Consider the following 25,239-nt stretch of genomic DNA (forward strand, 5'->3'; position numbering starts at 1 on the left):
TTCCTGCTCATACACCGTGGGCTGAATCATTTCATTCTTTGATTTTTGTCTTAAAAAGGTCAGTTCAGAGTAGAGTTTTTCTGCCTCAGCATTATTGGCGTTTGGGGCTACACAGCTCTTTGTCAGGGGGAGGGAGGACCTGTCCTGTGCGTTGTAGGGTGTTTGGCAGCATCCCTGGCTGTTACCTACTGGATGCCTGTAGCAACTACCCCCTTTGCCCACCCCACCCACCCCCCAGTTGTGACAACCAGAAAACATCTCCAGACATCGCCAGATATCCCCTGGGGTGGGGTGGCGTGGGGCAGGGTATAGTCACCTTGCCTCTTCTTCCCCATTGAGAACGAGTGGTTTGGACCAGTCCTGGGGTGACGACTAGGACCCAGGGCCACACTAACAGTGCCGTGGTGAGTCCAGTCCATGGCTTTTTGAACCTTCATTTCTGATGTTCTCCTTCTGTCTGATGGTAATGTTCTCCAGACTTGTCTTTCACAGACTTTATTCTGAGTTCAGCTAGTCCTGTGGGGGTTTTTTTTGGCTAAAATTCCTCAGGACAGATGACCACTCAGCTTCTCTTTCCTGGGGCTGCCTGCAAGCTCATATTTGTTGCTCCTGACTGTGTTGCCGGCAGGAAAAGAAATTCTCTCCCCGTGACTCACAGCATGGCAGTCTGCTTCAAGGCCACGTGTTACCTGTTCCCCTTGCTCGGGTGTGTGATTGAGGCTGCTGTCAGCTTTCTCTGCCTTTTCCCCCCATCTCTCCACGCCTTCCCGTTTTTCCTTTTCCTCCCAGTGTTTCCATGGTGGCTGCTTGCTGGAGCCAGAGGACAGACTGCTGACAGGACACCCCTTGAATATCTCTGCATCCGGACGGGGCCGCTGGCACCCTCCGTGGGCGGCTGAGCAGTGCCTGGCTTGCTGTATTGGTCTGTCTCCTGCTTAAGGCCCAAGCATTTGAATCCGCTCCAGCATCTAAATGTTGTCGTTGTCAGGACAGCATGCTGCCATAGAGCCCCGAGGCCAGTGTTCAGCATGTTTATCTGGGTGCCATATAGTAACATTTGGGTTTGTTACTACTGCTGTTGCTTTCTCATGCCTCACGACCGTGACATTGAGAGAGGGGACAAGTAGTCCATTATAAAAGCCGAGTAAACTAGACTATAGAAACTATATTTTAAGTCTTTTGTGTCGTCACCACTGTAAATATTTTTTTTCCTGATGTTTTGTTGAGTAACCATTGTAAATATTTTTTTTCCTGATGTTTTGTTGAGTCAAAGAATCCTTCGTGTTGCCCAACGGACAGTGGTTTGATGAAGCGCATGAAGGGTACCAGCAGTGAGTAAGCAGGAAAAAGAGTTACTCCCTGCAGAACGCAAGCGTGTCTGATCAGGGAGCAAGTGACTGAGGTGTATTTATGGCATGGAGCCGGTATGACAGGAAACGCTGAGTGTGAGGCATGGCCAGAAACCAATTTTAAAATATTCAAGAGTTTTTTAAGGAACATTGGAAGTATGAAAGAGTGTAGTGATTGTCATTCATGTGTCAGCTAACATCAAGGTACACCTCACATGTTTATTAGTGAAGTAAGTCTTTGGGGGATGAAATTTGATGTTCACTCCAAGGCACATGTCGGATTTGAAATATACCAGGCTCGGGGTCTTCTTTCTCTCATACCATTTTGCAGAATCACAGGCTATGGTGGAAAACAGTGTAGTTCCGTAATGCAGAGACATAAATTCTCAGCTCAGAAGGCCCTCAGAGCACATCTGCCAGTCCCCGTCTAAGTGTTTAGCAAGGCAGAGGAGGAATAATCTAATGAGGTTGATCCATTTCAATTACTGAGGCAGACACAATTGTTGGTAATGGATGAGGGTTTTGTTTTTTGTTTTTTCCCAATACCTCTTAACCTCATAAACTGTGGAATGCATATCTTCGGCATGCACTTTACAGTAGCAACATATCTACCTTCTTCCCACCCACTCAGCCATTTCAGTATGCACAGTTAATGAGTATTAAGTTTAAAAAATAACCTTAAAAGAATCAATTTCATGGTGAATGCATCTAGTTAAGCAAGCCATTTAAACAACATTTTACTTGTGTGTAGCAGACCATTTTATAAGTTACTGATAGCTTTACAAGCCTGGGTTTCAGACAAGCTAATTGGCTGTCTCTGATGTGCTTGGGTCTTTCACTCATTAACTCTCCTTCGTGTCTAGTACATACTTGACTGGCTCTCATGCATATAGGTAGGACTTTTTAAACAACCATATTCTCTGGCCAGGAGAAAGTTTTTCCTATGCAGATTTCTTCCTACTTACAATATTTGCCTTCTTGAAATAAAGATAAATCATAACTGCGTAGTATCCCAAACAGGGAACGTAAAGAATCAAGTATAACACCCTGAAGGTGCTTGGTACCCAAAATGAAGGCTGTTTTGAAAGAATGGAATAAAGGAAGGAGAGAAGAGAAGAGAAAAAAATAAAATGGTGAGCTGTTGGAAGGCGGCTGCCTCTGTAATTAATGGCTGTGTCATAGATGTTATTGAAGAGGCCGATGCCTGCACCTGCACGCAAAGACAAGTGTACCGATGCTTCTCTCTGTGCATGTGTCAATGCTTTCCATTCTCTGAGATAAGAATTAGTTGCTTTATTTGGACACAGATTAAAGGAATAGCTCAAAACAGTGTCCTATGGGTCTTGAGATTTCTGGAGTGGTTCTGTTTTCCATGATAGGCTGTTTACTTTTCTGTTTGCAAAACAATTCACTGCAGCTGCCTGTTGGCATGTGTATATAATAGAGTTTAAATCAGGCCTACAGTTTCGAAACTGTCCATGAAATCCCAGCTCCTGTATGAAACCTTGGCCTAATGAATTGTGAAGAGTGGTAACTTCTCTCCAAGATTCAGTTTCTCTCCTCTACTAACATTTTAATATGGGATGAAATATACTGCATTTTATGTTGCGCTTTTCATTATAGTTTCATTGTACTAGGTACGTTAGAGAATACAAAATTATTTTCTCATGGTCTGTGCCCTCAAGGAACTAAAGAGTCATACACATGAGAAAATTAGAGAATAATTATGCAAATTCTGTGTTATTTTAGTAAAACTAGAAGATCCTAGTGCATCTGCGTGAAAATGGAGTTTACCTTAGACTTGTGGAGACACTTCATCTCCAATGAGTATGGCTATCTTAACCCATTAATTTATGTAATAATTGCATTGTCTGTTTTAAAGAGAAAGTAATGGTTCATATGACTGAATTCATATTCGCAAAAAAGTAGAAAAAGCTAATGTCCATCAACTGATGAACTTGGATTAACAAAACATAGGCTTTCCATATAATATAACATTATTTCAGCCATAAAAAGGATGAAGTACTGATACATGCTACATGTGGTGAACCTTGAAAACATTATGTTGAGTGAAAGAAAGCAGACACAAGTTAATTTAAAATGTGTAAAGTGATCAAAATTGGCCTCTTATGTAGAGAGGTATGAAAGTTTAGTTAAACTTGTAAATAGTATTAGAATGTCCCAGAACTTGAGAGTCCTTGAATATATAAATTTAATGGAAGAAATTTTTAATAATTCTTACTGGAAAAAAAAAATTCTTTACTTCAGGATGTTTTGATTCTTAAGACAGTCTAAGAAAATTGAATACATTAAATTTATAAATGGAGTTTTGAGATGTTTGTCATTAACTAAAGTAAGTTTTTAAATGGACCTAAACAGTATTCAGCCTCCTGAATGTGTTTGTTAAAACTTAACAGGTGTATAAATAGAGTGTTAAGATTTTTAAATTGAATGTAATAGCTTCAGGAAGAACTAGGTTTCAGATACTATAAATTTTTTTTTTCTTTGGGCTGCGTTGGGTCTTCACTGTGGTGCACAGGCTTCTCATTGCGGTGCCTTCCCTGGTGGTGGAGCACAGGCTCCAGGTGCGCTGGATTCAGTCGTTGTGATGCGCAGGCTTAGTTGCTTCGCAGCACGTGGGATCTTCCCAGACCAGGGATTGAACTTGTGTCCCCTGCGTTGGCAAGTGGACTTTTAACCACTGCGCCACCAGGGAAGTCCTCAGATACTATAAATTTAATAAATTGTATATGAAACTTTTAAAATTGCAAAATAACCATGACTGGTATTTCTGCGCACTAAAAGCCATCCTGAAGGACACCAGAACCCTCAGCCTGACAGGTTATCCCATACCCTGGAGTTCCTGTGGCCTTTAGGAAGTCTCCACATGAAAGAAACTCGGGCTGAACCCAGAGAAGAAAAAAATAGGGCTTTGCTGAGAGATGACCCTTCTGCCCGCTGGACTGCAACTGAAAACACCTGCAGTTGTAAGTGGAGCCTGGCCAGGCTGGAAAGGCCAACTTCTCTGTCCCTGTAAAGTGTGAGGCAGATTGGAGAGGAGGGCTGGCAGCCCGGGTCACACGGAGGCCCCGGCCAGGCTCTCCTTGTGCCTCTGCTGGACAAGGCAGGAAGCTGAAGGATGCCGTAGGCCAGGGCGCGGCAATTTTTTTTCTCTAAGAGAGCCAGATAGTAACTCTTCTGGGCTTTGCAGGACGTCCTGTCTCTGTGGCGATGACTCAGCTTTGCCATCGTGGTGTGACAGCAGCCATGCGTCAGTGAAGAAGCCTGACTGTGTTCCAATAAAACTTTATTTACGGGGAGTTTCTGGCGGCCAGCTGCTGAGGAGCCAACCAACAGTGGCTACTATGACTCAGGCCTCTTTGCCTTTGGAAAGTGTCTTCTGTAACATTAAGGCTTCCCCTTGGGGTGACAGGAAGACATCTGCTTGGTCTTCAAAGATGATCCTTTCCACCTGTGGATGGAGGCATCTGGGCAGGGAAGCAGGAGCTGGAGCAACGGCTGTGTGCAGGAAGCTCCCCAGGCTGCAGCGGGCCAGAGAGAATAACTGGAGCAGAGCAGGGAGTGCATGGGGAGCGTGGGTATGTTTCCTTGCTCCCTGAAAACAGGAAGTATCCACACCTGAGTCTGTGCCTTTCGCAGTGATTGTCTGCTAAGCAAGCACGGGGGCTGAGAGAATAAAACACCGCCCTACACCCCCAGGTATATCAAAGAGAGAAAATAGATGGAGTTTGTTCTGTAAATCCAGGTTAGCAAATTGAGCAAAAACAGGAATGCTTTTCAGATCCTAAATCTAACCACCAAAGCAAATGGGATCATTTTATTTGGCTCTTCTGGGGCAGGCTAAATCCTCCCGTGCAGTGGAAGTCTGGGTTTCTATGTAATTATTATCACAACGTATAGCATTCTGCACACGTCAGAGGTTACTGCCTGGGCAAGAAGACTTCTAATAAGGGTGAGGCTCAGTCACAGGTCATAACCTGCAGTCATTTGTCTGGTTTTTAATTATTCCAAGGTCAGACAGGCTGCACTTTGCGGAAGAAGCAGGCCGTCTTATCAGAACTACACTTTTATATTACACCTAGTGTTCTTGAAAGCAGTCGTCCATTGTAAATATACTTCCCAAAGTAACATTGTCACGTTGGTTAACATCAGGTTGTTATTTTCTGGTCCCTATTCATACTCAGTGAAAAGAAATAATATCTATGCTGTGTCGTAATATCTTTGGGACTGTGGCACATTGGTTTTACTTGTATTATTTATTTCTGCCTTTAATGACATATTTAGTACCTTTCAAAATCCTGCGGGCAGTACAGTGGAAAGGGGAACAGCTGGTGCTGCTCTCTCTAGACTAACCTTTCTTTGAACAAGCTGCCAAGAATGCACTCCGAAGAATCTTAATGATGCCCAGCCACTTCATCTGCAGACCCTGTCCTGGAGCCTCGGTGTGGGCAAAGTTCTCTCTGACTTTGCTGAAGGTTACCAAGTAAAGCCTGTTCTGTGAGCTTCTGCAGTAAGGACAGCTAAGCTAGATGTCTCTGCAAACATCTGTACAAGATGCATGTACGTCGTGATGTGCTGGTAATAAGCATTTAACCACCAGTTTTCTAGAAAGAAAAAGTCCTGGTGTGTTGCTCTTGCAGATTTCCATGGTGTAAATACTCCACACCATGGCTCATTTCACGACCTGTATGATTTGACATCCTTGTGTCTAGAGTTGGAAAGAGAAGGCACACAGTCAGTATTTTTCAACACATAGGATTTCCCACAGCGTGACATATGAATATAATAGGTCCATCTGTTCCAGTGGCTCCAGTAAGGAGCTAGGGTGTAGCTGAGCAAAGTCCCGCTTCATTTTTAACAGTCATGGACAATATCCTGCAAGATTGGACTTCCTAGGTGGCGCAGTGGTTAAGAATCCACCTGCGAATGCAGGGGACATGGATTCGAGCCCTGCTCTGGGAAGACTCCACATGCCACGGAGCAACGAAGCCCGCGCGCCACAACTGCTGAGCCTGTGCTCTAGAGTCCGTGAGCCACAACTCTTGAGCCTGTGTGCCACAGCTATCGAAGCTCACATGCCTAGAGCCTGTGCTCCGCAACAAGAGAAGCCACTACAGTGAGGAGTCCGCACACCACAATGAAGAGTAGCCCCCGCTCTCAGCAACTAGAGAAAGCCCGTGTGCAGCAACAAAGACCCAACACAGCCAATCAATCAGTCAATCAGTTTATAAAGGAAAGAAAAAAAAAGATTGCACAGTCCCTTCAGGCTCTGTTCACATCCTCTTAATTGGAGCTCTGGGGTAAGTTTATCATCCAGACGGTACTTTTCTTTTTTTAATTGAACGGTAGTTGATTTACAATGTTGTGTTAGTTTCAGGTGTACAGTGAAGTGATTCAGTTATATATTCTTTTTCAGATTTTTTTCCATTATAGGTTATTGCAGGATATCAGATATAGTTCTCTGTGCTATACGGTAGGTCCTCGTTGTTTCTTTTATTTAGAGTAGTATGTATCTGTTAATGCCAAGCAGTTTATCCCTCCCCCAGACCATACTTTTATCAAAGAGTTGAGAACCAATATGAACCTGTCTCACACAAAAAAACATTATACGAATGTCCTTTAAAAAGTATAGAGCATGCAGTAGACACGTTGCTGTGACAAGGAAACCGTATTGAATCCACTGGGTTCAAGACAGGTAACTGAGTCACGTTCTCCTGCATCATGCTCCAGCTTTCCCTTCTACCCATCAGACCCACCCCTGCGCTTTTTCCTGACTTTCTGAATTCTGTTGACAGTCCTCACCCTGTGGTCTCTGCCGTCTGTCTTGTCCGTTGACCTGTCGCTATCGTTTGGAAGGAGCTGAAATTGTCAACCTAGACTCCGGGAGTCCTGATTCCTTCTCAGAGGATGAAGGAAAAAGATGCCTTTATTCCTGAAGGTTTTTTTTTTTTAACAATCTTCAACCAAGATACTTCGTATTCTAATTGGCTTACATGATTTCAGAATTATTCTAAATAATCATATCCCTCTTTATTTGAATCCGTGGCTTTTCTTACTTTCAGCTGAAGTGTAGTCAGAGTGCTCTGAGTGAAAAACCCTTTGGTAAGCTGTACAGTACTAAACAGTCTCTCACGGCCACTAAGATGCCGGGAACGAGAAGGGCACTCGTAATCCCAAAGCACGGGTGATGAGGACTGTCGCCTCGTCAGGCTGTTGTTTCTGTTTTGGTTTTGCTTTGCAATATTCTCTCGAATCCGTGGAGCCGCATACGTGGGCAAGGGCAGCACTGGCACGGAGAGCGCGTAGAGCACGCTCACCCATCTCGTTCAAGAAGTGGTGGCTGAATGAATGAAGCGCTCTAGGAAGCCAGCTTTCAGGCTGCAGAGGTCCCAAACGCCTTACACGGACCCTACCGCAGCCACCCCCAAGCTTAAGAGCGCTCCATTATAATCTGCTAGTTTTTCTGCGGAGGGAATATACGTGTTGTGTGTACATGGGGCTCTGGGGAAGCAGCGGGGGAGAAAACATCCCGCGTCTGTCTCTCGTGGTGAATGTACGGAAAAATAAGCGAACAGCCCCAGACAGGCTCAAGAGATGCCCGCACCCACAGGGGCAGGATCCCCGCAGGAGGTTTTCTGGGCATTCGAGGTGGGAGTGTGCTTTTAGTTACAGCAGTGGGGTTGGTGCCAGCGGCATTGCGTTCACTAGAACGAGGGGTGCCACGTTCTAGGGCACACAGCACAGTCCCGCGCATCCTAAAGCGTCACACACCCTCTCTTCAATGTCTTGCCGTGCATTCGTGTGGGTCAGACCACTGTTTATAAATATCTGCGTTTACAAAGCAGCTCTGTGTAGCATGAAAACACTAAGTAACCCCTTGTGGACCGTGCTATCACCCTGTTCCCCAAAAGTGTTTAGAGGAAAATGAGGCCAACTCTGACCACACACTACTTACCGCGTTTAACAACAAACAGAGAAAAAAAAGAACCAAGCAGCTTATCGTTATAAAGAAAATAAGATTTGCAGGTTTTTAAAAAGGAAAGACTTATCCTTGCCGTTCAGAAACTGTTTACGTGTCTTATTTAGTCACAACAGCTTTGCAGGAATTAAAAATAAAATTTTTGAATGTGAAGCAAGGGCAAGGTAGGGAAAACAGTATCATCACAAGCCCATTAGAGGTCCTGTAAGTAGGAAAGAATTGCTTTGTTACTTCCTTACTCCAGGAAACATAAAGGACGTCTCCTACCCGATGAGTGGGTCTCCTGTGCTATGTAATGTCTCACAGGTTTAACAGCTGCTACAGACAACAGCAGCCATGAGCTGGTGCCGACCTGTCTCTGTGACATCAGAGCTTTACAGTGCATGCGATGTGTGGATAACAGAATGCAGTAATGCAAATCACCCCGAAGCTTTCTGAGCAAAGAAAGAGCTCTGTTGACATAGCTAAAATAGGTTGGCAACTTACGGTGGCTTTGTTTTCCTATCTCTAGGGTGGATCCATGGCCACTAACAAATGCCCACTCTCTGTGGCCATCCCGAAAATAGCTCAATGACCACAGGTTGCCAGGCAGCTGTATTCTGATGTCATTCCCCCAAGTGCCATCGCCAGAAGGCAGTGTGAAACAACCACCAGCTCCTAAGTCCAGCAGTTTCCAGTTAACCATGACATTTAAGTAGCTGATAAAGTAGTCAACAGAGTTGGATTCATTTCTCTTGAGTCATTTTTTAAATGTTTATCTTGATAAGAAAATAACCTTTAGAAAAAAAACATGTGCATCATAAAAAATAGATCCTTGCATCGCAGGCAGTTTTTTTTAAATTAATTAATTTCTTTATTTATTTTATTTATTTTTGGCTGCATTGGGTCTTCATTGCTGCGCACGGACTTTTCTCTAGTTGCGGCGAGTAGGGGCTACTCTTCGTTGCCGTCCTGGGGTTCTCATTGCGGTGGCTTCTCTTGCTGTGGAGCATGGGCTCTAGGCATACGCACTTCGGTAGTTGCAGCACATTGGCTCAGTAGTTGTGACTGGAGGGCTCTAGTGCACAGGCTTAGTAGTTGTGGTGCACGGGCTTAGTTGCTCTGCGGCATGTGGGATCTTCCCAGACCAGGGCTCAAGCCCCTGTCCCCTGCATTGGCAGGCAGATTCTTAACCACTGTGCCACCAGGGAAGTCCAATAGGCAATTTTTTTAAACCTTAAAAATAATATCACATGTAAGCATATGATTTATGTTGGTCAAACTTAAACACCTTTCTTTAAAATTATACGTTAGCGTATAGAAGGACTGAGAAAGCAGTCATGGACAAGTGTGACAGTGGGTAATTTTTCTTGTAGTAAAATTGAAGGGAGGTGGTAAACTGTGAACTTCAGCTTAATGTAAGAAAACAAAATAAAAAATGTTACCCTAAAGAAAAAAGTTCAAGGCAGAACATTTTCTTCATCTTCCCCTCTCTTGTATTGTACTCTGTTTTTAGAAACATAAAACTCTAGGTAACAAAAGTCTATGTTCCTGTGGCAAACATGGTCACTTACTGTACTTGAATATCGGTGGAATGCCAAACTTGTTTTTAAAATGATATTATAAATGTAGAGTGGTGTGGAATCATTTGGATACCAGTAGGGTGAACATGGCAGAATTGGATACCCACTTAGGTTACAGATCTGAAAATCTCAAGTTACCCGGCCATATTTGTCAGCTTAACACCAGTAGGCTCCTTCATCTGGTGACCACCCTGTAAACGAAGCTTCCATTTCCTTCTCGGTTTAATATTCAGCAGGAACAACTTCTGAAACATAACTACCTTTGGACATGTTCATTATCTTCCAAGCCTGCCTGTGTCATAGACTGTACCTTCAGTTGCCTAGTAATCAAACTGATGCGTAGCTAAAATCCTTACTGTACTTTTGTATCTGATCCATATCGCAGAATATCACAGGTTATAATATTTTGTGATTATTTACCTCTCACATTGTTTTTAAATTAGCTGTTGATATGCCACTAGGATGAATTCCATAAATTTTTAAGTGACCCACTGGAGGACGCAGTGTTAGTAATATGCGCTTCGTGTCGGTCTTTATTGTCATATTATTGGATTTCTTGCCACTAGTCCTCTTCCCCGTTATTAGCAGTTCTTAAATTGCTGTCCTTTTAGGTTCGAGGTTATAAAATGTGACAAGGGTACAGCTTCCTTCATGTACCACATTTGCATGTAACATGCTGTCCACTCTTTTCTTTCTTTCTTTCCTTTTTTTTTTTTTTTAATTGTACTTATTTTTGGCTGCCTTGGGTCTTCCTTGCTGCGCCTGGGCTTTCTCTAATTGCTGCAAGCGGGGGCTGCTCTTCATGGTGGTGCATAGGCTTCTCATTGTGGAACACGGGCTCTAGGCACACGGGCCTCTGCAGTTGCAGTATGCAGGCTCAGTAGTTGCGGCACATGGGCTCAGTAGTTGTGGCACACAGGCTCTAGGGCATGCGGGCTCAGTAGTTATGGCTTACGGGCTCTAGAGCACAGGCTCAGTAGTTGTGATGCACAGGCTGAGTTGCTCTGCAACATGTGGGGTCCTCCAGGACCAGGGCTCAAACCTGGGTCCCCTGCATTGTCAGGTGGTTTCTTAACCACTGCACCGCCAGGGAAGTCCCATGTTCACGCTTGATGGGAGGCATGATTGATCAAATACTGGATTTCATCATAAGCAGAGGGGTCCCCATTTTTGCATTCAGTGGCGTGATCGGAAGCCTGTCTTTGTGGCAGAATCAAGGAGACCAGCATCTCTGATGTTAAACTCCTTAGAGCAGCTGTAGATTTACACTTGCTCCCCACCTGTTGCTCCTGCCAGCTCTTCTCTCCCCCTGCTGGCCCAAGGCTCCCTCCGTCCACCGACCGTCAGCCCCTCCCTCTGCAGGGCAGTGCTGATCCTTGGCGCTGGTCGTTGCACAAGCAGTTTCATATTCTTTTTGAAGTAAGTCATTTTCAGTGCCCTGAAGAAAAGAAACTAAAAGAGTGGAGTTTATATTTTCCATAAGGGAGAATCCTGTTAACAACATGATTTGTAAAATACCGTGGCCAAAAATTGTTCTGAAGTTGTGGACCCATTTTCTGGTCTGTAAATGAGCTTTCCGTTACTCTTCAGAATCAGAATTAATGAGAGTCCTTCCATCCTCAAGGGCTTCTTTTTTTTTTTCAGGAGCGGTATTTATTATGAATTTGCAGACATCTTTAGAAGGACTTTCGGGACACACTTGAACTGTAAAATGTTAGCATATTAGTGGTTCCTAAATTACCATAAAAGCTTAGTGTTATTTATATCTTCTTACTCACATGAAAAATGTCCACGCATATTAATACCACTTTGAATGGTGTGTCTCTGCTGTTAAGCATAGTCTGACGCTTGTGATGAGAAAGGCAGAATGAAACCACATTTGGAAGTGGCATAAGATTGGGACACCTTTTTTTTCTGGGTCAGGTATTAACTAAGGTAAGACTTTGGAATTCTCCACGGCACGTGAGATTTAACACAATTTGACGACTAAAACTATCTTTGAACAATACCTCTTCTGATGTTGCTACTTACTGTATTTGATGTTTTTTTTTTTTTTAAGAGATAGACCTTTGGTGAGAGCAGTGTATTTTTTTTTTTTTAACTCTATATTTATTTGTTTATTTATTTATTTTGGCACACGGGCTTAGTTGCTCCGCGGCATGTGGGATCTTCCTGGAGCTGGGATCGAACCTGTGACCTCTGCATTGGTAGGCGGATTCTTAACCACTGAGCCACCTAGGAAGCCCTGATGTTTTATATATATATATGTAAATCAAATATATATATACTTGATGCTGGGTTATAAATACAATGTCCTATTCTTGTGTGATGTAGAGAGTGTGTGTGTGTGTGTGTGTGTGTAGCTTCATGAACTTTGTACTTTACCATACCCTTTGAGAGAAAAATCATCGATACTTCTGAAAGCCTTAATAATGTGATATTTATTCACAGCTGGGACTTGGTAATCCTGGTTGCTGTTAGTCGGTATCGTAGCCTCGTACACAGTAAGAGTGACTTGTGACCGATTATTAATCAAAGAGGTTTGTCAGATAGCAAATGCTCCACCCCACCGACCGGTTATAAAGTCTTGATTTTCCCCTCCCTGAAAATTCAGCACTGGGAGAAAAAAAAAAGGCTAGGAGGCTTTATGTATGTATGTATATTTATATAAGTTTATATATGCAGATACATACGCTCAATTTCTGTCCTGTTTCCTAGAAAACCACTTTCCCAGGTCTGAGAAATACATGCCGGAGACATGTATTTAAATGAGAGAGAGAAAGGATTGTTTAAATTATATTTTTTGGTGTGTATGTGTTTGATGGTCAAAATAATTGTCTTGTATAATTGATAGTGTACATGTTATCGGCTGTCACCAGTTTAATATGTTAGCAAGGTGATGTAGTGAACGCTACTCTGCCAGAGTTATTTTGATTGACTGCAGCTTTTTGGTGTCTGCAGTGTATTTTTGCCCTGTGCCATCCATAGGACATACAATTCTTTCTTAGACTCCATCAGACCTCCCATGCCGTTAAGTGAATGGGTGGAATGGTAGCTTGCAAGCAGGTCATTCACCCCTAAAGAAAACATTCCTGGGTCACAACATATAACCCACATTATAACCACAGCTGTGCATGGGATTCTAGGAAGTCCTAGGCATCACGGTTCATATAACTTCTTAAAATCCCCCTGATTCATTACTCGCAAAATTTTGGTATGAGAAAGATTCTGCTGTAATTAATAACATACTTCTCTCCCCCTCCCCAATTAAGGTCAAAAAATATTTTGAACTTGAACCACTTGCACGTGGGAAACGCTGGATTCTGCAGCCCTGCTCGCTGGATGACATGGAAGCACTGAAAGACAGCTTCTCTCAGCTGATCAATTTGTTAGAAGAAAAAGACCACGAAGCTGTAAGAATGTGAAATCTGGCAAAGGAGACGGGTTCGCACAAGGCCTTGAACCTATCATGTTAGTTTCTCCTTTTAATGTTATTTTGGTATCAAGACTGTAATGGCTTCAGTATCTGTTTTCTTCCAGGTGTCTCAGACTCTCATCTCTCTATTAAAGTGAATATTCTCTAAATCAGGTGAATTATCATCGACATTACCGTCAAGTACACACTACTGAGGGAGAATTTATTCTCTGTTTACCACTAATTATCTTCACTGCATGTCTCTGCCTTCTGTTGTTCTAAGCATCTCTTCTCTACCCTGTGCTAAAATGGATGGAATTTGTGGCTCACAGAAATCAAATCCCTTATGGAGGACGCAGGGAGACTGAGAACCTTGGCTCGTTGACCCTGGGTTTGGGGTGGAGTGTTGTGTGACTGGGGCCGCCCATTATACGTGTATCATTTTCAAGACCTCTTGGGGGTTTTGTTTTATTTTACCTTATTTTATTTTTAAGTTTTCTTGGTATACTGGCCTTACAGCATATGGAAGAAAAAATGAGCACCAAAAACTTCAGTTAATCACTTTATCAGAAAGGAATGTCCTGTCGTAGTAAAACTAACTTTGAAAAACTTAAAGACAAGATGCCTAATCTTTTTTTTTTTCACATCTGAAGTCTCCTTCAATCCCCTTTTTGGACCAGACACTGTCTCCATTTTTGAGAAGAGTTAGAGGAAATGTAGGCACAATGCATGCATCACTGATTACTATTTCATCAAGTCCTCAAATATTTTTTAATGGAAAAATTACCCAACGTAAAGTCGAGCTGAAGTGTAATACGTTTCTAAGAATCTTTTTCTAAAAATCTTATGTCTGATTGAAATAGAGAAAATAATTTTTAAAATAATACATTTTTTTTTAAAACAGCCAAATGAAGTATAGTTTATACTGGCTAGGGTTTAAGCTGGCGTGGATTTGACAGAGATTATAAAGGCAGAATTATCTGTGTATTCCTTCAGTAAGTGCTAATGTAGTTTAATGGAGTCTGTTAATGTCTCCATCCAGTAATCTAAGGTCTATCAGTATTTCTATGATAAACCTCTGTTTTCAGGGGTTTCCGTGTGCCCTTAGAAACATGCTGGGCTACAGCAAATAAATAATTTTAGGGCCTAGATTCAGTCTTTGGAACTTAATTTTTTTCATTTAGTTTAAATGATAAAATTATACAGACAAATGTACAGTTTTACTAAGTTTTGGCGCCTTTGACCTTTTCTAAATCAGGAATAAACTATGGATATTGAGGTTAATGGATGAAATACTCTTTGGCACATTTTGTAGATTTTTGGCCACTGAAAACACGAAGCGGCCAAATAACAGAAAACTGCTCCTTTCACCCGAGCAATAAAAACCTGTTTGTAATTTTTAGGTAGCATCGACTGGTTCCCTAATACAGCACTCACACTATATTACAGGGTGGTGTAAAACCTTGTAATTCTCCAGAAGATATATGTCATTCAAATTTTGTTTTTGTGGTTTGATCGTGTAGGTGGATTTTAATGAAATCACTACTTTGGAAACATGGAACACTTCTTTTAAGCTTTTTTTTTTTAATGGAATGGATCAAAAAAGATTCATATTCAAATTTTATCTACAGCATCCTTGAATATTTTTAACATTATGTAATCCATGAGCAGCACAAACCTTTTATTCCGATGACCACTTACACAATTCCTGCTTCTATTTTGTCCTGTTGTGCTCATCTTCTATGAAAAATAAATGATTATTAGGCACTACTTTCTCTGCGAGTTCATTAAATGTAGAATGTTGTCTTTGTAAGACACCGTGGCTGAGTGCTCCTAAGCCATCTGTTAAATGACTTCCCGTTGTCTGTGCGTGTGTTCATGTGCGCGCCAGGGATGGGCTTCTTCTCAGACCCACGACTGTCTACAGTGTCTCCGCCGTCAGAATGAAAACATTATCAATCAGTACCCGACAACAGCTGTTTTTGACAAGTGTCTGTCTGACGCCTAATGCTTTACAACTGTCAATAAGGCTCCTTCTTTGTCTAGCAGTTCGGAGCTCACCCCGTGCGGCATCCTGTCCTTGTAACCCTAGAATTTGCCGCGTGTGGGAAATCCACGTGGGGGGAGGGGAGGGGGTTTGGACAGACATGGGTGGGTGGGCGGTGGGAGGTGGGTGTACGTGTCTGTCGTATTCCTACTTTCCTGTAAAATGCCACAGGTGTCTCAGTTTGCATATTCAAATATTACATAAGAAAAACAGTCTGTTATGTATTTCTTCACTTAGCTTCTTGTTATATTTATGGAAGTTACCAGTGTTTGTACCTTCTTAGCTCAAGCAGTTGCCTTTTTGTAATGGCAATTCGTTTATATGACAACTTTGTATCTCCTGTAGTTTACAGGATCAGTCACTAGTGAACTGCCATATCTGCCCTGTCTTTCTATTAAAAAACTCTGTATCTATACTTAGAGGTTAACAGATTCATGTGGACAGTTGCCAGGCAAGAAGAGCTCGTATTGTCCGTGATTTATATATGATTTCCACTCTCTTCAAATGAAAATAAATGCTGAGTAGAATTGATGTTTTTGACTGACTCCTTCCAGCTTTAGCATTTGGGAGTCCCAGATTTCTGTTTACATTTGTGTTGCCTGTTTAAGTCTTCAAAATAAGTTCTGCTGCTCTTGGGTCAAAACAAATGATTAATTCGCATTTCCTTTGAAGCCATTGTGCAAACCTTGAGACAAAAAAAGAAAAAAAGCGCAAGTGTCTTTTCCAGTTGGTTTGTCTTCAGCAGCAACGTGCTTTCCTTGGAGCTCTTCCTTCAGAGTGCGTGAGCGGAGCTGAGATGTTAACGTCAAGTGTCATCCTTCAGTCAAAGCATCATTTTATAATATTTGCTGTGAAAGCCGCTTTCTAAGAGTGGCAGTTTGGTGCAGTGAACTGTGTCCTTCAGTGGGGATGGATGCCCTCAGGAAACACGTAAATATTTTTAAGTGACTCAAGAGGCAGTGCTGTGTACAATATTTACAGGTCCATCCTTAAGGATGAGAGTATTCTATAAAGAGAAATAAAAATTAAAAGACATATGGACGAAGAAGAGGAAGAAGAAGGGGAGGGGAAAAAATATATAATAGAAGATGAAAAATACAAATCCCAGCTCTTGTTTGGTCCAAATGCAACATTATCTTGACATGTTATTTAACTACACGGAAAGCTTGCAACACCTCCCTTCTAAGCCGGCATCCAACCTGCATTCCTAGTTTTGTTTCCAAGGTAGGCAATTAGCAGTTATCACGTTCCTAAGCATCTCAGACCTATCCAAGCAAATGCGGACAGAACTGTAAGATTTTGAAGCAAATGAGGTTTTCTTAATAACGTCCAGATGGAATATTCAGACTCGAGTGGAAATCTAATAATATTCATGCCTGGCTTTGTCCTCTTTATAATTTTAAAGTGCATTTTCATTAACCTCCTGACCTAATGGTGCAAACAGAAAGGAAGAGATACGTGGAGGGGGCGGGAAGTGGGCATTGCCCTTGGGGATTCCTCATTTTCAATGCATTTGGAAGGAAGGATAAAACTTCAGGAGAGTGTAGATTCGCTGCCATCTCTTTCCCTTAGCCTGGGTCCTGGAGATCTGAAGTTGATGCTGTGAAATGCATTATCACATCATGTCGGGAGTTCCTGGATCCCAAGGGTTCCCAACGTTTGGTCACCCCTGAGTCCACATGATTAAATGATTTGCATCTCAGGCTTAAATGTTTTCCAGCTCAGGTACACGGGGTGACCGATGAGCCCGCTGTGACACCCTGCCCCACCCCCTTTGTACTGACTTAGGAACATGAAAAGGATCCCTGTGAGACCCAGAAGCCTCGGGTGGGAAGTCTGTTCCCCCTCCCCTTTCCCATATTCTCTGAATGAAAATTCCCATCCACCTGCTGTTTCATTGGAGCCGGAACTTCTGACTGCCCATCCTCGGGGTCCATCTGTGTGTGACGACCGCTTTATAAGATGGCTGTCCATGGAAACCAATGCAGAGAGTTTAAAAGCCACCAGGAAGAGTCCCTCCAACACGCATCCTTCTTTCCTTACAACACAGAGTGAAGTGAAAAACGCATGACTCTTCTATCAGGTTTTCGCGGCATTCCCATCTTGCATTCCGTCTCTGCTCCGCGAGGCCAGCTCTGGTCGCTGGGTCCTGGTTTAGAAAGGCCACCAACGATGTTCTTAGGCTTGGCTCACCCCCAATTTGTTATCCTCTGCTCAAGTCCTCAGGTGGCAGGGAGCCTCCATGGGACTCTCTATTCGAATAATCACTTTTTACAAGGGAACAGTTCAGGCGTGGTGGTTTTGAGCAACTTCCCTTATCATATACACTTTGTGAGGTCACTGGTGCCTGGTTTGGAGAATAAGGAAAGAGATTCCTCAGTTTCATGCCTTGCTGGGATCAGCCTGGTTTATGACCCAGTCTGACTCCTGACCCCCTACTGCTCAGCAGACACTTCCGCAACCATGACTGACTTGGGCACAGCCGTCAAACTGCACTTTAACAAAGTGATCCTCTGGGGGGAGACGTGATCTGTAAACTACCAAAGAATGGTGACTTCCTCTTTTTCCTTTCTTTTTTGCTCAAAAATCTCTCCCTCTTATTCTGAGGCTCTCAGAATATTCTATAGAGAGAGTTTATGCCGGTTCTCTTTAGCAGCGACTTTCCAGCCATGGAGTTGAGTGGACAATATTGTCCCCAGAGAGGAAAGCCTGGCTCCAACCACAGGAACAAGGTACACATTGACAAATGAAAATAAACCTTGATGAAGCATTGGGGTCCCAGGTCTCCCTCAGTCCCCTATTTCCTCATGGGGTAGAGAGAGGTGGGGGAGGTGGTCGTTTCAGAAAAGCCTAAGATCACTTACATCACAGGCAACCCTTCCAGAAGGTGTGAAACCCAGCCTAGAATGCCACAACCTTTGCTGACAAGTGATTCATTGAGACAAAGGCTGGAGCTCCAGCATCAAAAAGATGTCAGACCAAACACCAAATGATTGCTTTGCAAGCAGTGGAATGACTAGAAGCCCCAGCCTAACGAGGCCTCCATGTCTGGACAAGCTTACAGAGGACCTGGGTGGGAGATGCGGGTGGGGGTGAGGGGGGAGCTCTTTTCAGATAGAGCCTGGGAAGAAGGCTGTTTCTGAAGAGAGACGTGAAAGCACAGTCCTCACCTGAGAGGCTCGTGGGGAGATGAGTGATTTCTGGCTGGTTTATGTATAATATACAGAAAGGTCAATCAGAAAAATGTGTGTCAAGGGCACCTGAAGGCCAGACTGGTATGGTGTGATATTAAATCATTAGACACATAAATAGAGTAAATTAAAAATGAGAAGATTTGGTTGGAGCGGAAGCTGCTCACCAAAAGGCAGAGACAGGAATGCAAACACGAGGTCTGGCTGTCATTCTCTATCATCTGGAGCAAGTCAGGCTTGGCTCTGGACCTTCTCCAGTTGTTTTACAACTTTCTAGACATGGGGTGTTTCAACCCAACACTTTTATTAAGCTGCTTTGACAGGATTTTTCAGAGGACAGCTTGTCAAGACTCAACTTACCATGGTCTTTTTTACAAGTTTTATCTCACAGTTGAAACTTTTGGTTTTGATCATTTTAGGCTTTTAATTTGTTCGTGCATTTGGTATGTTTTTGTTGAACACCTGTTTTGTCCTAGGTGTTGTGTTCGATGCTTGGGATACAGCACTACGCAAAGAAGCCTTAGTTGCTATCCTTGTAGGACTTTCATTCCTGTAGCAGTTGGTTAAGTTGGGTTATTTCTGTTACTCTAGAGAGAGTTTTTCTGTTTGGGGGGGCCTTTTTATAGTAAAATTGCAATTTGAATCTCTAGATTTTTAAATATTTTTCTTGGTTCTAATTTCTGGTTTTCAGCCCTCCTAATTTAAAATTGTCTTTTAATGCTGTATAGTTTCTTTTGAGACCATTAATAAAACTAGAAGTCTAATACACACATACACCGAAAAGGCTTTACCGCTTCTTCGTGTCTTTCTAAATAGAACTCTGTAAAGCTAGCACCTTTTCTTCTGCTATTTTACCACCACAACAACGAAGCGAGTGTCTAGAACACAAATTGCTTCCAAAGTACAAAACCAAACTCTTTCAATCACCTACTGTTCTTTTCATCTTTTCTATGTTCAAAGGGCTTTATCTTTTTCTCTAGAATAGCTTGGTCTCATGCTGATGTCTGGTGATCTGATAAATGATCTGTATTTGAAATGATGAATCTCTAAGAACAAAATTCTTCTTCAGTGGCAGTCTCTCGTGTTTTATCCACCTAACAGTAAAAGCCTCTGTCTTAAAATAAAATAAATTAAAAAGCCACAATTCACATGCCCAGACAGAAGGCATCACCTGTAAGCTATACAATCCACTGGATGTTTTACCTAGTCAGAAGCAGTAAGTTTCAACTGGATTTCAGTCTGCTTTGTTTGCTTCTCATTGAAGATTGGCAACTTGGAGAGACCTCTTTAAACCCATTATTTATTCCAAGATGATACTTGGGCAAGGTTGTTCCTTTATCAGGAGTTAACACATTCTGAATTTAGAGCACTTCTGCAAAGTCTATACCAACAGCATTTTCATTTCCCTGAAAACCTGAAGTCCATCCCGTTCTTCCCTCATCAGCCCCAAGCTGCATGATAGATATGCCTCTCAGAGAACCACAACATTCCCTACAGTTTACCAACCTGGGTAACCAGGTAGAATCACAAAAAGAAACAGAATCCTTTTTATTTCTGTTTAGTTTGTTAATTTCAAGTCATCCCAAATTTTTAGGTAAAACAGCAAAATTGAGTGATTAATTAAAATGTGTGGTTTAAAATTTGAGGTCTGCTCCTAGTGAAATAACAGATCTGGGCAGTGACCATCAGTGTCTGCAAACATCCCAAAGAGGGAAACTGCCAGGCATTATGCGCTTTCTGAGAGACGTATACGATACCACCTGTGAAGTCTTCTTACCCCCAAAATTGAGCTTGAGTCTGATCAAGCCTCTGGATCTAACTAAAACTTTGCAGAAAATATAGGAACAGAGGAGTATGTTAAATCACAGGTGATGATTTAATGCAATAATTGGAACCCAGACTATTGGAAACTCAACTGGACAGATGAGTTGGTTTCTTAAATAAATGGCAGAGAGGAAAAAAAGGAATATTGGGAGGAAACCTATACAGGAAGTGATTCTTAAAAGCTCCATCAAATAATTGCAGAATATAGACCCTATTTGATTTATAGCTCAAACTACCAAAATGTAAAAAGGCTAAAATTTGAGACATTGAAGAAACTTAAACACTTCTAAATATATCATGAAGTAAGGAAGTGTTGATTACTAGGATACTTGAGGTGCAATAATGGAATTGTGGTTGTGTATTTTTTAAAGTAGCCCTTATCTATTAGTGACATATATTGAGATATTCATGGATGAATTCTTATACTTGAGATTTATTTCAAAGTAGTCGATTGGGTGCAGAGAAGAACAGACATAGGATACAGATAAAACAAGATTGGCCGTGGGAGACAGTTGTTGAAGCCAGATCATGGCGACATGGAGTTCTGTGATAAATTGTTGTCTGCCTCTGAATGTCTAACTGACATTTTCCCCAAGAAAGTGAAAGAGAGAAAGAAGGAAAAGAGAAAGCGAAGAGAGTAAGGGGGGCGAGGGAAGCCACAGCATAGAAAATATTTGCAACACAAAACTAAGTCTGCTGCCAGAACATGTTCAGAACTACTCAAATCAAGAAGGTAAAAAGAGCAGTCAACTTAATGGAAAAGTTAGCCAGAGGATTGTGAGATGCTACCATGAGTTAGCACTGTGCACTCAACAGAACAGCTACGATTAAAGACAATACCAGGACAAAGAAAAGAAGAAGAAGAAGAAGTAAATGTGTGTCAGTCTGGCATGTTAATCACCACTGAAAATTTGTGTCCTGATTCCAAGAAGGAAGTTTGTAGCTTAGTGACTAATCTCCCAGTTTTTTGCGTCAACCAGGACCAACTAAAAGAGTTCCATTCCACTCCCTGTTAGTCACACGACTCTGGAGACATCATTTAACTGTGTTGTAGTTTCTGCTCCACAGTTGAGGTAATACACCTACTTCAAAGGGCAATCATAAGGATTAGATAACGTCATGCGTGGAACGTGCCTCTTGTGGTGCCTGGCACGTAGGAAACATTCAATAAATGATGGCAGCTGTGATTCCGGGAAGTATGTTGGTTCCCTGTGCATTTCTTAGGTAGAAAGCTCTGTAAGAGCTGAGGGAGGAGGAAGTTGCATAAAAGCCCATCCTCACCTGGTCACAGAGTCTTCCTAGACTGGGTCAGTGCACCTCCAGTAACTTCCATGGCCTGTCTTTTGTCATCCGACTGCCCATTGGTTCATGTATTCATTCAGCGACACTGCTTGAATGTATATTGTGTGCAAGGCGTTGAGCTGTGTGTACTGGAAAGAGGTAAGAACCGATTAAAATTATAATCTGGTACGGTGCTCAGAACTAAATATTAGCTAGGTAAATATTTATTTCTTCGGAAGTCACCGGGGTTTTTTTGTACTTTCTGTGTCATCATTAGCTTATAATCATAGAAAGGCAGTGCTTATGTCTGGTGTTGCCTTTCCAGCACTGAACACAGGAAGATTTCATGAATATTGCTGATGGTCTGACAACATCAAGTTAGAGGCAAGAGTTTTCAGTGTAATACGTTGTTTTCATAGGGCTGGGATTGTATAAAGGTGACCTTTATCATCAGTGATTTAAAATGTGATTCACTTTCATTGTGGAAAATATAGTGATTATATAAAGAAGAAAATAGAAAATAACTGTAACCCTAGAAAGAATCATGTTTATGTTGTGATGTGTACACTTTTAATCTCTTTTCTATAATTTTACAAAATTGGGTCAGACTATGCATATTGTTTTAGAACATGCTTTTTATCGATTAATATATAAGGAACATTTTTCCATGTTGCTGGGTTTTTTTCCTAAAATGTGATTTTTAATGGCTGCCTAGCACTTACAACTATCTTTACTTATCTAACTCATTCCCTGTTGGATATTTGGATTTCTGTTTTAAATGTCTTTATAGAAGAATATTTGTGCACATTTCTTGATGACATCCATAGCGAGCTGAATGACAGGGTTTGAAGTGAACTTACAGGGTCAAAAGGCATAAACACTTTTAAGGTTTTAAAACATATTTTCAAATTGCCCTCTCAACTGTATCAATCCACAGCTCCAACCAGTGACTACAGGTTTGTTCTTATTTCTCTGTTACCTTGTGAATTGGGCTTTTGAATTATTTTAATCTATCCTAATTTAATAGGTAGAAAATGAAATCTTGTTTTAGTTTGCTTTCATGATAACTTGCATTTTAGTAAGACTTTAAATAAACAACTTTGGCTATCACTTTCTGGGGAAGCGGAAGAAGTGACCACTACTTAATCCTGTTTGCTAAATTGTTTAACTCAAACACATCCTTTCAACTTTCTACATGATATTGACCACAGAGAAGATGTGCGATGTATATTTTGTATATGTTTGTGGGTGGAACGATTTATAAATAAACACCGTGTAAGTACATGATGAGTCTATTGTGTAGAAAGTGAGTGTGAAAGGAGGGGCAGGAAGGAGAGACTGGGTAGAGGCACAAAAGAGGCAAGGATCACCTGTGTTACTCTCGTGCCCAGAAGGAAAGAATGAAAACACAAGTGGAAAGGTAGGTCAAGGTCAGGTTGTGGAGGGCCTTGAATGCCAAGACAAAGAACTTGGACAAAATCTAGTGGCCAGTGGGGAGCATAATTAAAACAGCTATTTAGGAAGAGTAACCTGGGGGTGGGGTGGGGTATGAATTGGAAGAGGGCAGTTCTAAGGTGGTTACCGGTAACACTGTAGAAGGATCAATGTGCTGAGATGGAAGATGTAGCAGGAAAACACTTGTCAGTGGGAGCAGCAGCAGTTCCATTCCTGGGGCCAAACCGGGGGCCTGAGGTCATGAAGGGAGAGCTGTGAAACCAGCCTCCTTACCTTTATTCCCTGCCCGTCACCCCGGAACCCCCCTGCCTGGGACAATGAAGACCAGCGTGGATGCCTCCTACGGAGGACTGGGCGACTCCCTGCTGCAGGTGGGTGCGTGGAGGCTCTGCCGGCCGCTGCCCCCACCCGCCGTGGGAGGTGTCCAAGGGTCAGGGGAGCCCCCCAGGCCACCCAGGAGGTGCTTTGCGGAACACACTCAAGGTACCTCAGATAACAGGGTGTGGCCAATAAGCTCACCAACAAATCTAGGGGGCGTGGTTCCATTTCTGAAGCTGCGTGGCTGGGCTGCGGTGGTAACTGGAAGAGCATTTTTTTTTTTTCAAGATGCAGAAGAACTTCACATCGTCCACCGACAGCTAGATGGCAAAACTATCCTCCTCTAGTCCGCCCTTCAGGTTTCACTTCCCAGGTGTGCAACGCGTGGCCTCACGTGGGGGCCCACACTCTTGACTGGATGCCCCGGTCTCTCCATCTTGAAGTTCTTCATCGTGTTACCTTTGAACCTGTGTTTTGTAAGTGAAGTCCAGTGGGAGGACAGAGCCTGCGTGGGAACAGAGGAGATGCTGCAGTGTGCGTGTCCTGGCCTGCCTGTTCACATCGTAGTGTTTCTGTGCCCGTTAACATAGAATCCTCTTGACCTGCGATGTGTGTGATCTCAAACCAAGCGCAAGGTCAGCATTTTAGTTCACGGCTGAGTATGAGGAGGTGCTGTTATTTCTCAAAGGCCATGCTTTCCATCCAAACCTGAACTTGCTTCAAATACAGGGAGAAGGCAAATGGCAGCCTAAGAAACACCAACAAAGAACTTGTGGGAGAGGAGTAATAATCTTCCCTCTACCTTTCTAGGTTCCTGGCTGAGACCCCCCGTGTAATAAAAGACAGATTAACAGGAGAAAAACAAACAAGTTTAATAAAACGTATACCCCCTGTATGCATGGAAGATACCCAGGAAAACTGAATAACTCCCCTAAATGGCCCAAGCCACCACCTTAAATACCATCTCCAGGTAAAGACAAAAGAAGATGTCCGGGGCAGTGGGAGGGAAGCCAGTTATGGAAGATCATCAAGCTTAGCACAGTAAACCAAGGGCGCGGTTGCTATGCGGATTCTAGTCAGTTGCCTTCTCCATGGATAAGAGTTTCTGAAGGCTTAGCCATCCTGCTCCTCCTGATACAGAGAGGGAGACACCCTTCCTTAATGGAGATGTTTCTTCTAAATTTAAATTTCTCTTACAAAAGGGTAACTTCTCAGTTTTCAGAGATCTTCCTGTGTTCGCTGTATCCTAAAAATAACCTGCCTAAACTAATCCTTATGCCAAAGAGACGTTTTACGGGGTGGCAAATTCTGCTCCCCTCACACCTTGTCGTAGTCTTTCTTATCTGTTACTTTCATGTCTTAGCCACCCACTTACACTGAAAATAATGACACAGAAGGAAGAGGAAGACGGGGCAACCCATAGTTCCAGTTCTTCTCAGTCCCCTCTTACTACTCATCAGCAGCAAAAGGTAGAGAGTTGGTGGAATGTGTGTGTATCAAGAAGTGAAATAAAAACAGATGAGTTTATTTTGTGTAAAGCACGAGTGCATTGTGTGAGCTCCCAAATACAAATTGTGCAATTTCAGTGATTCTGCATACATGTTAAAACTGGCACTCAAAACTGGCATTTTATAATATAAAAATGAATGCCAAAATTTATGTCCATAATTTTAATTTTTAATTTTTATTGACTTAGAATGACATTAAATAGCGAATACAAATTACCATGGCCAATCAACATCAGGACCTTGGAAGAAAGGAAAAAGCTTTATACTGATGATGTATTTCCCTACTAAC

General features: G+C 42.4%; 1 protein-coding gene across 6 annotated transcripts in view; it reads left to right on the top strand.

Moving 5' to 3' along the window:
* ARL15 (ADP ribosylation factor like GTPase 15) overlaps positions 1 to 15,093 on the top strand; it is a 401,290-nt gene extending 386,197 nt beyond the window's left edge. For 4 of the 6 annotated variants that reach the window (XM_057743576.1, XM_057743594.1, XM_057743585.1 and 1 more), the window contains one exon: positions 13,184 to 15,093. In XM_057743576.1, the coding sequence (XP_057599559.1) occupies positions 13,184 to 13,336 (153 nt within the window). In that variant the 3' untranslated portion in view covers positions 13,337 to 15,093. The remainder of the gene's footprint in view (positions 1 to 13,183) is intronic. The other 2 variants (XM_057743612.1, XM_057743628.1) reach the window with 2 other exon arrangements.
* The last annotated feature ends 10,146 nt before the right edge of the window (positions 15,094 to 25,239 follow it).

The sequence above is a fragment of the Hippopotamus amphibius genome, chromosome 1 (genome assembly GCF_030028045.1).
Source record: "Hippopotamus amphibius kiboko isolate mHipAmp2 chromosome 1, mHipAmp2.hap2, whole genome shotgun sequence".
NCBI lineage: Eukaryota > Metazoa > Chordata > Mammalia > Artiodactyla > Hippopotamidae > Hippopotamus > Hippopotamus amphibius.